At 48.6% G+C, this 13,451-nt stretch overlaps 1 protein-coding gene across 2 annotated transcripts in view; it reads left to right on the top strand.

Moving 5' to 3' along the window:
* LOC126163128 (sialin-like) overlaps positions 1-13,451 on the top strand; it is a 175,909-nt gene that overhangs the window by 93,874 nt on the left and 68,584 nt on the right. For both annotated transcript variants that reach the window (XM_049920054.1, XM_049920053.1), the window contains exon 3: positions 11,379-11,609. In XM_049920054.1, coding sequence (XP_049776011.1) covers positions 11,379-11,609 — 231 coding nt within the window. The remainder of the gene's footprint in view (positions 1-11,378; positions 11,610-13,451) is intronic.

The raw sequence follows: 13,451 nt of genomic DNA, 5'->3' as shown, positions 1-13,451 counted from the left end.
AGGCCATAGATAGGGGTGCAAGACCGCTGTAGGGATGTGTACGGGCGAACAGACGCGCAACCGTTGAGCAACTGACCGCCCAGATGAACCACGGGGTTGCCAAATATGTTTCCTCGAAGTCCGTTCAGCGAACGTTGCTGTGTTCGGGCCTCCACAGCAGGCGCGTGCTTCATGTATAAAGGCTGGAATTTCCATGCTAATGCAGCAACTGGACGTCCACACAGTACAGACAGTGGCCCTTTCAAATGAATCATATTTTATGCTCTATCGGACAAATGGCCATTGGCGTTTATGGCTTGAAATGTCTGAAAGCAAACTATCTGCAACAGGTGTCGGAAGGGTCCTGGCAGGAGGGAGTGTTAGTCTGGGGAATGCTTTCGTGACATTTTCTGGATGATATCGTCATTTTGGAAGGCAAAAAGGTTCAACCCAAGTATGCGGCCATCCTTTTCCATCCCTACATTGTTTTTCGTTGGCATGATGGCTTTTACCAGCGGGACAATGCTCACAGTGTACGTGCGTGGTTTCAAGAGCACCAGGACGAGTTTGCTGTCCTACCCTGGCCACAAAGACTCTGGATTTAAGCCCAATTGAGAGTCCGTGAGACCACATCTGTCGGGCTGTTGCTGACACGGATCCTCAACTGAGAAATCTAGCGCAGTTGGCCACAGCACTTGAGTGTACATAGCTCTCTGTCAGTACCTTCTAGAATCCATTGACTTTCTTCTTGTACATACGCGCTGCAAAAGTTTGTTCTTCAGGTTTCTTACAGGTGGTCCCATTTTTACTGCTCTAACAACTCATAAATAAGCTCCTAGCACTAGAAATGCCTGCTTAAGATGCCTGCTTAAGATGCTTGCTTAAGATGCCAATAAGGCAGGTCGATCAAAATTTGTCTGTGTTAGCAAGGTTAGTGTAGATGGAGAAGGATGGCAAAGGAGTATGTCAGTAACCTTATCGAATGAACCATACCATCATTCACTTCACATGATTTAATGACACACGGGAAATATAAATGAGAATGGCTGGCTTGGGTTTGTATTCCACCCATGCCAAAAACGAATCTTAATTTGAGGGGCAGGGTCTCGGTACAATTACTATATTTTTTATTTTCCTTTTTTTCTGTTACCAAGTTTCGCTGAAATCGATCTAGAGGTTGAGGAGTCTTTCATCCACATTTTTGCACACTTACGCAAGATATCACATCTACATTTATACTCCGCAAGCCACCCAACGGTGTTTGGTGGAGGGCACTTTACGTACCACTGTCATTACCTCCCTTTCCTGTTCCAGTCGCGTACGGTTCGCGGAAAGAACGACTGCCGGAAAGCCTCCGTGCGCGCTCGAATCTCTCATTTTACATTCGTGATCTCCTCGGGAGGTATAAGTGCGGGGGGGGGGGGGGGAGGGGAGGGGAGGAAGCAATATACTCGATACCTCATCCAGAAACGCACCCTCTCGAAACCTGGACAGCAAGCTACACCGCGATGCAGAGCGCCTCTCTTGCAGAGTCTGCCACTTGAATTTGCTGAACATCTCCGTAACGCTATCACGATTACCAAATAACCCTGTGACGAAACGCGCCTCTCTTCTTTGGATCTTCTCTATCTCCTCTGTCAACCTGACCTGGTACGGATCCCACACTAATGAGCAATACTCAAGTACAGGCCGAACGAGTGTTTTGTAAACCACCTCCTTTGTTGATGGACTAAATTTTCTAAGGGTTCTCCCAATAAATCTCAACCTGGCACCCGCCTTACCAACAATAAATTTTATATGATCATTCCGCTTCAAATCGTTCCCTACACATACTCCAAGATATTTTACAGAAGTAACTGCTACCAGTGTTTGTTCCGCTATCATATAATCATACAATAACGGATCCTTCTTTCTATGTATTCGCAATATATTACATTTGTCTATGTTAAGGGTCAGTTGCCACTCCCTACACCAAGTGCCTATCCGCTGCAGATCTTCCTGCATTTCGCTGCAATTTTCTAATGCTGCAACTTCTCTGTATACTACAGCATCATCCGCAAAAAGACGCATGGAACTTCCGACACTATCACACATTTTACACACATGTCACACATTTCACCTATATCCCTAGCGAATTTCGTCCTGCAGTTCCGTTTTCACTCAGCTCAATTTTTATGTCGTCCTGTCTCCTGAACTAGGTGTCATCCGATGACATAATTTTTTAGGCACATCCAGCGCGATACGTGACTACAGAATAATCTCGCTGAGTAAAGAGAGAATAGAAATATTTCTTTCAGACGGCTGGACAAGAATGTCAACTTGTGGACTGGAAACTATTGTCATTGTCGCTTTCTGGCTGACCACAGAAAGTTTTCAGGCTCTCGTAGAAAAGGAACGCGCCGCCGCCACACAACCTCATAAGTCATTTAGTCCAAAACTGGCTGTCGGATATCGTTGACATACATACACACAGGGTGCGGCACTTAAATCCTGACAAATGAAACTTCTTTTAAAAGCAAATTTATTAAAACAAAATACAAACGACAACCCTTTTACATATAGTGGTATCTTTCCAGACTAACATTGCTCTATATAACCCCCCTTCAGCCCCAATGACCGTCTTCAATCTTGTCCTGAAGCGACCGCGCACACTTTTTAAAACAGCGCGGATGCTGCTTCGATAGCGGTGCGCAGCAATGCGACACTGAGTGCCTCGTCTTTATTGGTAATTCTTTCGACCACGCTCCAAACATACTACACTCCTGGAAATTGAAATAAGAACACCGTGAACTCATTGTCCCAGGAAGGGGAAACTTTGACACATTCCTGGGGTCAGATACATCACATGATCACACTGACAGAACCACAGGCACATAGACACAGGCAACAGAGCATGCACAATGTCGGCACTAGTACAGTGTATATCCACCTTTCGCAGCAATGCAGGCTGCTATTCTCCCATGGAGACGATCGTAGAGATGCTGGATGTAGTCCTGTGGAACGGCTTGCCATGCCATTTCCACCTGGTGCCTCAGTTGGACCAGCGTTCGTGCTGGACGTGCAGACCGCGTGAGACGACGCTTCATCCAGTCCCAAACATGCTCAATGGGGGACAGATCCGGAGATCTTGCTGGCCAGGGTAGTTGACTTACACCTTCTAGAGCACGTTGGGTGGCACGGGATACATGCGGACGTGCATTGTCCTGTTGGAACAGCAAGTTCCCTTGCCGGTCTAGGAATGGTAGAACGATGGGTTCGATGACTGTTTGGATGTACCGTGCACTATTCAGTGTCCCCTCGACGATCACCAGTAGTGTACGGCCAGTGTAGGAGATCGCTCCCCACACCATGATGCCGGGTGTTGGCCCTGTGTGCCTCGGTCGTATGCAGTCCTGATTGTGGCGCTCACCTGCACGGCGCCAAACACGCATACGACCATCATTGGCACCAAGGCAGAAGCGACTCTCATCGCTGAAGACGACACGTCTCCATTCGTCCCTCCATTCACGCCTGTCGCGACACCACTGGAGGCGGGCTGCACGATGTTGGGGCGTGAGCGGAAGACGGCCTAACGGTGTGCGGGACCGTAGCCCAGCTTCATGGAGACGGTTGCGAATGGTCCTCGCCGATACCCCAGGAGCAACAGTGTCCCTGATTTGCTGGGAAGTGGCGGTGCGGTCCCCTACAGCACTGCGTAGGATCCTACGGTCTTGGCGTGCATCCTTGCGTCGCTGCGGTCCGGTCCCAGGTCGACGGGCACGTGCACCTTCCGCCGACCACTGGCGACAACATCGATGTACTCTGGAGACCTCACGCCCCACGTGTTGAGCAATTCGGCGGTACGTCCACCCGGCCTCCCGCATGCCCACTATACGCCCTCGCTCAAAGTCCGTCAACTGCACATACGGTTCACGTCCACGCTGTCGCGGCATGCTACCAGTGTTAGACTGCGATGGAGCTCCGTATGCCACGGCAAACTGGCTGACACTGACGGCGGCGGTGCACAAATGCTACGCAGCTAGCGCCATTCGACGGCCAACACCGCGGTTCCTGGTGTGTCCGCTGTGCTGTGCGTGTGATCATTGCTTGTACAGCCCTCTCGCAGTGTCCAGAGCAAGTATGGTGGGTCTGACACACCGGTGTCAATGTGTTCTTTTTTCCATTTCCAGGAGTGTATTCGTGGGCCATAACTCCTTTGACCAAAACATCTCCCCCTCAGGGGTCAACAACTCTTTCGTGGATACGTGCGTGGTGAGCACGGGGCCCCGAGCTATTGCAGCATTCTTTCTCTCCAGGGCTGCATTTCCTTCCCATTCCCCTACTTTTCCCTCCTTTCTCCTCCTTGCTCCATTCCCGTCGCCCTCTCCTCTCCCTCTCTTGGTGTCCTTGCTTATGTTGGCCCCGCTATCCTCCTGGTTCTGTTGGTTTTACAATTCGGCTTTGTTGCGTAATCATCTCCTCCTTTTGGCATTCCTTGGTCCCCCTCTGGGGTTTGACCTCCATTACAAAATTTCTCCTCCGTAGTGTAAGCCATTTGGGGAAGAGAACCTTACCTAGTGTCTCCCACGTGCGCCCTCCTAGTACATTCCACCTTTTCTTTCACGTCGTTGTCTGATGCTAGGGTGCATAGCCAGCACGGTAGCCAGCCCGTGTGGTGGGGTCGCTATGTACCCTTTTGGTTGAGCCCCCTGAACACACAGGGATCACACTTCTGATACCTGAGCTGTGACCACCTCATGCATGCCTCGGAGTGGTTGCTCGTCATCCTGGAGCATCGGAACTCCCAGCAATGGCCGCCGTGCCAGATGGTCCTTGCTGTGGCTGGGTGGCGACCATAAGGAGAGCCCCTGATCGGAGTGGGTGGTATCAGGGCGGACACTATGCAAATGAAACGCATACGGGTCCAGAACTCTGGCCGTTCTTCTGCAGCCGTCTCTCTGCGTGGAACTGATTCTTTGAGTGCTGCTTCTCTTGCCCCTTTGGCCTTCCATTCCGTGGCTACCCCCTGGGAAGAGGGTCAGGCCCGTCGGCTAGGGGCGAAACCTTTCCCCCGTTATCTAGTTTGCACCAGGACTGATGGAGATACTTTCACCAATACCAAACCTTTATTCTTTGTGGAACACATTGAAGACAAGTTTGGCGAAGTGGGCTCCCTGAGCAAGATGTGGTCGGGTTCGTTGCTTCAGCTGCCCAATCTGTGGCCCTTCGTGCCTGTACCCATCTTGGCACAATTCCTGTGTCCATTACCCCCACCAGTCTCTAAATATGGTACAAAGTGTGATTTTTCACAGGGACCGTATCCTTCAAACTGATGAAGAACTTTGGGACAATCTTGGACGGCAGGGTGTTCACTTTGTTCGGCATGTTCAGAAGGGTCCTAAAGACAATCGCATTGATACTGGTGCCTTTATCCTGGCCTTTGAAGGGGATACCCTCCCTGAGAAAGTTAAGATTATGGTTTATCGATGTGATGTGAAGCTGCACATCCCACCTCCTATGACGTGTTTTAGGTGCTTGCGTTTTGGACACGTCTTCCCGCTGTTCACAGGCCTCTCTCTGTGGTGACTGGACATCCACTCCATGAGGGAAGTCCCTGTGTTCCCCCTCCTGTATGTGTAAATTGTCATGGTAGTCATTCTCCACGATCACCAGATTGCCCAATATATAAGAAGGAAAAGAAGATACAGGAGTATAAGTCCCTCGATCGTTTAACCTAAACAGAGGCCCGTAAGAAATATACACATCTTCACCCTGTGTCCATGACATCTAGTTATGCCTTGGTTACATCTTCACCCCTTCCTCCCCCTTCCTTACCCCCATCCCGGACCCCTCTCCTCCCCCCCTCCCCTGTGGCTCCCACACCTTCTCCTCTAGGCGCTCTTCCCCCTCCCCAGCTGGAGGTGTCCCACTCCTTCGGCGTCTGCCGGTCAAGGGTGCCTCTCCCGGGATGCCCCTTCCTGGCACCTTCCAGGCCAAAGGTCTGCTGCCGCGAGAGCCGCGGTCTGTCGGCCCCCAGGTCGCCCGGTCTCTTTCTGTTCCTGATCTTGCTGCAGCTGGCTCCTTTATGCCAGACAGCCCTCCTCGATCTCAGCCTGAAAAGAAGAAGAAACATAAGTCCTGGGACAAAGAGCCTCTGGTGTCACCAGAGGTCTCTTCCCCGACTTCACAACCGGATTCTGACTTGTCGTTCATGGATGTCGCCCCCTCCTTGTCGGTGACGGTGGGGACCCGGCGGTATGACTGGCTTTAGCATGTTCAGCCCCCATTTAAATCATCGTTCTGTGGTTCTCCAATGGAATTGTAATGGATACTATCGTCACCTTCCGGAATTGAAATCCCTTCTTTCTTCTTACTCTGCAGCTTGTGTGGTTCTCCAGGAATCTCATTTTACTGATTCTCACTCACCGACCCTCCGTGGGTTCCGTGTTTTCTGTCGAAATCTGGTTGGACCCCTGCGGGCTTCTGGTGGCGTTTGTACGTTGGTCCGTACAGACATTGCTAGCACGTGGATTCCTCTTCAAACTACATTGGAAGCGGTTGCTGTTAGGGTCCACTTAGACTCTGCGGTCACAGTTTGCAATCTTTATCTCCCTCCTGACAGGACTCTTACACCTGCTGCCTTAACTGCCCTTCAGCAACTTCCTCCTCCCTTCCTCCTCCTTGGGGATTTTAATGCTCAGTTTATTGCAGACCACGACTTGTGCCTTCTTAATGATGGCTCCCCTACTCATTTCAGTGCCGGTCATGGTACCTTTTCTGCCATTGATCTTTCTCTTTCTTCTCCCTCTTTCCTTCCTTAGTTACACTGGTCGCCACACGACGACCTTCGTGATAGCAACCATTTCCTGTTGATTAACTCGCTCCCTTCCCGCTCCCCGATGGACAGGCTACCTTGTTGGTCTTTCCAACGCGCCGATTGGCCTCTGTACACTGCACAGGTCGTGTTTTCTCCCTCTTTGTCGGGTTGTATTGATGACGTCCTATGTGACGTGTCTGACACGATTGTTCGCGCTGCTAACCTTGCTGTCCCGCGCTCATCTGGACCATTTCGTCGCCGGCAAGTCCCATGGTGGAGTACGGCCATTGCCATTGCCATCCCTGATCGCCATCGAGCTTTGCAACACTTTAAGAGGCACCCATCTGTAGCCAGCCTTACTACCTTTAAACGCCTCCGTGCTAAAGCCCGTTATTTAATCAAACAGAGCAAGCGGATATGTTGGGAACGATTCGTTTCTTCCCTTGGTTCTACTGTCCCTCTGTCACGGGTATGGGCTACACTTTGCTCTCTCCAAGGTTGCCATTGGCAGTCCACCCTCCCACGCCTTCACCTCCCAGATGGCCTTTGTACGGACCCATTAGTTCTTGCAGAACATCTTGCGACACATTTTGCAGTGGCATCAGCCTCCTATCCAGCTGCTTTCCTTCACCAGAAACAGCGGGCTGAAGCTTCCACCTTATGTTTTACCCCTTGAGTCAGAATCTTACAACGAACCTTTTACTGAATGGGAATTTCTTTCTGCTCTATCTTCTTCGCATGATACGGCCCCTGGCCCAGGTTCCATTCATAACCAACTGCTTCAACATCTCAGTGCTCCACAACGGCAACATCATCTTCGGGTGTTTAACCTTATCTGGCTCCAGGGTGACTTCCTTCTCAGTGGAGGGATAGCATCGTGGTTCCTGTCCTTAAGCCTGGTAAGAACCCCCTATCTGTTGACAGCTATCGGCCAATTAGTTTGACCAATGTTGTTTGTAAGTTACTTGAATGGATGGTAGCCCGTCGGCTCAATTGGGTCCTCGAAACTCGGGATCTATTGTCCCCTTACCAGTGTGGCTTTCGAGAGGGACAGTCTCCACTCGATCATTTAGTTCGCTTGGAATCCGCAGTTCGGCAGGCTTTTTCCCAGCGCCGCCATTTGGTTGCAGTGTTTTTTAACCTTTGCAAGGCCTATGACACGGCCTGGCGCCATCACATCTTACTTACCCTTCATCAGTTGGGTCTTCGGGGCCCACTCCCGATTTTTATGCGCCAGTTCCTGTTCCATCGGTCATTCAGAGTTCGAGTTGGTACTGTTTTTAGTTCTCCACGGACCCAGGAGACTGACATCCCACAGGGTTCTGTCTTGTGTCCTTTTCGTCATTGCTATCGATGGGCTTGTGGCCTCTGTCGGTCCTTTGGTCGCCCCTGCCCTGTATGTGGATGATTTCTGCATTTGGGTTAGTTCCTCTTCGATGGCATCTGCAGAGCGGCAGCTATATGGCGTGCATCTGCATGGACCCTCTCACATGGGTTTCAGTTCTCTCCTCTAAAATCGCGGGTGGTCCACTTCTATCGCTGTACTATGATCCACCCTGATCCAGAGCTCTATCTCGATGCCCAACGATTGCCTGTGGTCCCACAGTTTAGTTTCCTGGGTCTTCTTTTTGACAACAAGCTCACTTGGCTGCCCCATATCAGACATCTGAAGGTGGGATGTTTCTGTAAACTCAATGTCCTTCACTTCCTTGCCCACTCCTCTTGGGGTGTGGACTGTTCCCTCCTCCTCTGTCTTTATCGTGCTCTAGTTCTGTCTCACTTGGACTATAGTTGTCAAGTTCATGGTTCAGCTGCTCCTTCCACACTGCACGTGCTGGATCCAGTCCACCATCGTGGTATCCGTTTGGCCACCGGTGCCTTCCCTACTAGCCCTGTTGATAGTCTCCTGGTTGAAGCTGGGATCCCCCCCCCCCGTTTCTGTTAGACCGTCCCAGCTTCTGGTGTCTTATGCACTCGCTATCCGTACCTCTCCCACTCATCCTTCCTATTCTATCCTGTTCCCAGACCATGGACGTCGCCCACCCGACTCCCGCCCTCTGGCGGGTTTACCGGTTGGGCTCCGCCTTGCGTCTCTTTGCCGTGATTTTCAGCTTCCTTCTTTGACCTGCCTTCCTCGCTCCCTCCCCTCCACCCCCCCCCCCTCTTGGTTAGTTCCTTGGCCTCTAATTCGGATGGGTCTCTGCCGAGGTCCAAAAGATTCCATCCCCCCGGTGGTGTTCCGTTCCTTTTTCCGCCAAATTTTATGGGAGGTTCGGGATGCTGTTGTTTTTTACATTCATGGCTCTAAATCTGCTGATCATGTGGGGTATGCCTTCACGTCCTCTGTCGGAACGGAAAATCATCTGCTGCCACCTACATGTGGGGTGTTTACTGCGGAATTGATGGCAATTTCCCAGGCCCTTACCTTTATTAAACAGTCCCAACACAACCGCGTTTTGTTATGTACAGACTCGATGAGAGCCCTTCTTGCTATTGACCGGTGTTTTTCGCGCCATCCATGACCATCTCGCTGATATTCACCGTGCTGCTTGTTCCATTGACTTCCTTTGGGTCCCTGGCCATGTGGGTATCCAGGGTAATGAGCTCACTGATCGTTTGGCTGGGGGAGCAGTCACTTACCCCCGTTTTCTGTAACCCCTCCTGCAGCGGATTTACGGCTTCACATCAAATCCCACTTCGCACAGTCATGGGCCAACTCTTGGGAGGCTACTCCCCTGTCTAATAAACTTCATGCGATTAAGGTGACACCAGGCCCGTGGCGTTCTTCCTCTCGCCTCTCCCGAAAGGACTCGACCACACTGTGTCGTTTCCGTGTTGGCCATACCAGGCTGACCCATGGTTTTATTTTGCGTGATGAGCCACCTCCACCTTGTGGTTGTGGAGCCTTCCAGTCAGTAGCCCACATTTTGCTTGAATGCCCCCATCTTTTGGCTCTGCGTGCTAAGTACAGACTCCCCCACACTTTACCTTTGATGTTGGCTGACGATTCCCAGATGGTCTCTCTGGTTCTCGGTTTCCTCCGGGAAAGTGGTTTTTATTCTCAGTTTTAAGGTTTTTAATCTCTCTCTGGTATTGGGGCAGGGCGGTGAGTGAGTGGGTGTCCCCCACTGTAAGCAGTGTTGGGAGATTCCCGATTCACCTCCCTGACCGAAATCTTTTCTTCCCCTTTTACTCTGTTTTTACCCTTTTTTTTTTTTTTTTTTTTTTTTTTTTAGGATTGGTTAGTCCCCTTTTCCCATACGTACTTCTACATTATAGCTGTTGTACCTTTTAAGTCACAGGTGATCTTGCCTATGCTGCTTCAGCATAGCGTTGGGTTCGTTCTCTTGCTGGCTTCCCTAGTTTTGTTTTTACCATTGATAACATGACTGCCCCCTTTACGTTTTTAGCCTTTTCCGTTTTATTGTTCTCACTTTCCTGAGATGTCACATTGGCGGAATGGACCACATTTGAAACAAGGGACTGATGACCTAGCTGTTTGGTCCCTTAAACCTCACAACCAACCAACCAACCAAAACATGTCAACATCATCCGAGAGCCAGTTTTGGACTAAATAGCTCGCGTGAGGTGGTCCTCTGCTATCCGACGCGTTGTTCGCTCGCTGACATCCAATACTGATGCCAGTTTCCTCGGCGATTGCTTCGCGTCCTCCGATATCATCGCTTGGGCCTTTTCGATGACTGCCGCAGTTCGTGGCACGTGTTTCCTAGAGTGAGGTTTCCTCGCCGGGTTAGCGATATCTTCCCCAGACTTTTCCGAAGCATTATACTTGGCCAAAGTGTCGTGAATAGTTCATTTGTTACCAGAAGAATCAAACCATTTCAATGGGCGAAGACTGTTGATAATCGCGGCTCTTCGGTTGTACTCCGCACTTGTCCGTAACGTCTCAGCCATTTTGAGGTTCTGACCGTACTAGATGCCTATGGTGCTAAACTTCCCTGAGGGTTTCAATTAGCTTCCTCTACAAGGAGCTCTCTTAAGCGTTTAGAATCTAAATTGATCGCATAAAGACAGTTTCGCATTTTCTGGGTTTCCACAACCCACACAGCTGCCTCCAGAAATACAGCGCGCAGTTCTGTTACATGGTATGACATTTAGATAGTGCTCACAACTATTGCTGTTAATCGCGGGTGATCGCTACGAGACTGATATTCGGTTTATGTGTTTCACTAAGCGGTTGGATGTTAGATCGATATCATACCGGTTATGTCAGTTCGGCGTGCTAACAGCCTTCTTAGGAGAGCACACAACCCGTAAACTTGCACTGAGCCTACGGGGCGCGTTTACGAGCTGAAGAGTGGCGCAAGTCACATTGTGCAACTCACGATTGGTGACGTGGGACGCCCTTCCTGGCCATTCTGCTGGATATTACTGAGAATGTTGGTTTAATTTAAAGCTTTTGTACAGGTGCTCAAGAGCATCGGAAAAGATTATCGATGAAAACTCTCTCTCTCTCTCTCTCTCTCTCTCTCTCTCTCTCTCTCTCTCTCTCTCTGTCACGAAAGTGTTGAAAAGTATTTTTAGCAAATTATAAATTTGTTCTTGTAAAAACTCATGAATGAATTTCAATCATGTTTTTCAGAACAGATTTGACTGGGACGAACATGAACAAAACGTTGTCATGGGAGCATTTTTCTGGCTCTACTGGGCAGCGCAGGTACCTGGAGGAATGATGGGTCAATACTACGGCACAAAGATAGTATTTGGCTTCAGCAACCTTATGATTTCATTAACAACGTTACTAATACCACTTTTTGCATCACTTGACTACAGAGCTCTGGTGGCCCTCAGGGTTTTCCAGGGAATTTGTGGGGTGAGTACATGTCTTATTCGAGATAGCTAATTACATATGAACAGCTGGTTGTTTATAAATGCCAAATGAACAATCTTCGTACCTAGAATAAATATAAAGTTTGAAGAAATTTTATAAAAATAGAATTTACGAGGGTCATTCTAAAAATACAGAACATTTGTTTCCCCCAGACATTTTTATTCAAGATCATGAAATAAAACTTATTTTAGGTTATTTTGATATCTTAGTAATTTTTCTGCGTTGTTGCCGTTCAGATGTAAACGTTTGTCGTACTGCTCCACGTGCTTTGTTGTTGCCTGATCAGCCATCAACGTATGGTGACGAGGCGCCTTGTTATTAAACGGGACTGTCCTTTTTCTCATTCTATGTCCTGTTGTTCCGCAATATATTCAACGGGATGCCAAATGTCCCGCTTGTTCGTAATCAGCAGTGCCCTTTTTTGATTCATTCTGTCTTATTTATTTTTACGTCAGGTTAGTGTCGTGGACATAGTTTTTAACATTCTCTTGAGTCTTGCTTTGTCTGGAACGCAAAGATGGAATAAAGAAGCATTATTTTGCTCACGCGTTGAGGAGAGGTATTAACAGAAGATTTTCCTTAATCATGCTCAGTGCCAGTGACTTACGTGTAAGCTTCGCGATTCGTATCGATTATTTGCTACTGCAGAAATGACGGACGGATGTAACAAGTTTTCGTTAAATAACGTTATACTGCTATCAATGTTCAATTGTATTTGTAGTTACGAATTATTCACTGTTAGATGGCATGAATTTGCAGTAGATGCATCCGACACGATGTCTTGGGACTATTGCAGACAACAATAAGAAGTAGGCACAGTTTCAACATTGGGTTCGGCAAGCTTGCTTTAATGCGCTCCGGTGACTTGGTGTGTGTGTGTGTGTGTGTGTGTGTGTGTGTGTGTGTGTGTGTGTGAACGTGGGGAAAAGAAAGTGTTCTTTCTCGAAAACAATGAAAGAAGAGTTCAGTTTCCGGATGGAAACCACAAGTACTAAGGTAGAATGTACGTTGTGTCGTTCAATTTTTTTCTATTGAACACGGAGGGCTTGCTGATGTAATGCAGAATATAAAGAAAAAACGCACTTGTTGGCACTTTCTGCGAGAACTTGTAGCAGCATAACTTCCTTCGTAGTACGAATAAATTACAAACAGAGGAAGATAAACGTATCGCTGCAGAAGAAGGGCTGCATGCCTTCCATACCGCAAAAGTCATTCTTTCCATACAATGGACTGCACTGCTCCTCATGAGACCTCTTTGAGCAGGAATTCACATGTTCTAGGACAAAATATAAGACGATTTTAGTGAAAGTTTTATCGCCATGCACATGACATGTTCAGTCAGAACTTAAAGGCGCTAAGCCTGTGTCTGTGATTGATTGCGTCAAATCAAAAGACCTTAAAGCTAGATCCGGTTGTAGATACATATTTCAATCTTACCCAGGGTGTTCAGTGCAAACTAAAGTGCGCGTCATTTATGTTGGCGGCCGAGTTTAGGTTCGTTCTGCGCATCTGACGTCACAAAACAGTCAGCCAATGAACAGAGAACGACGTTGCCAGAGTTCGACTGCAGTACAGAGCACGGACGAGTGTCTTCAGTTTTAGAAATGTTCAGTCATAAATAAAGTAATAGAACAAAAGCAATGTATTGATAGCAGACTTTCTTTTATAGAAAGTTTGGAAAAAGCGTTCTTTATACCAATTGCTTCATATTCTATTAATTAATTAAATCAAACAAGCAATAAGACTCCTAATTCAGGCGACAGCAAGGAAAGGTGTTTGTATCAAACTCACGAACCGCTTTTTCGCAATAAAGAACAGCGGTAA

The sequence above is a fragment of the Schistocerca cancellata genome, chromosome 2, assembly GCF_023864275.1.
Source record: "Schistocerca cancellata isolate TAMUIC-IGC-003103 chromosome 2, iqSchCanc2.1, whole genome shotgun sequence".
NCBI lineage: Eukaryota > Metazoa > Arthropoda > Insecta > Orthoptera > Acrididae > Schistocerca > Schistocerca cancellata.
Note: the sequence above shows the minus strand (reverse complement) of the source record. Positions and strands in the feature narration are given on the sequence as shown.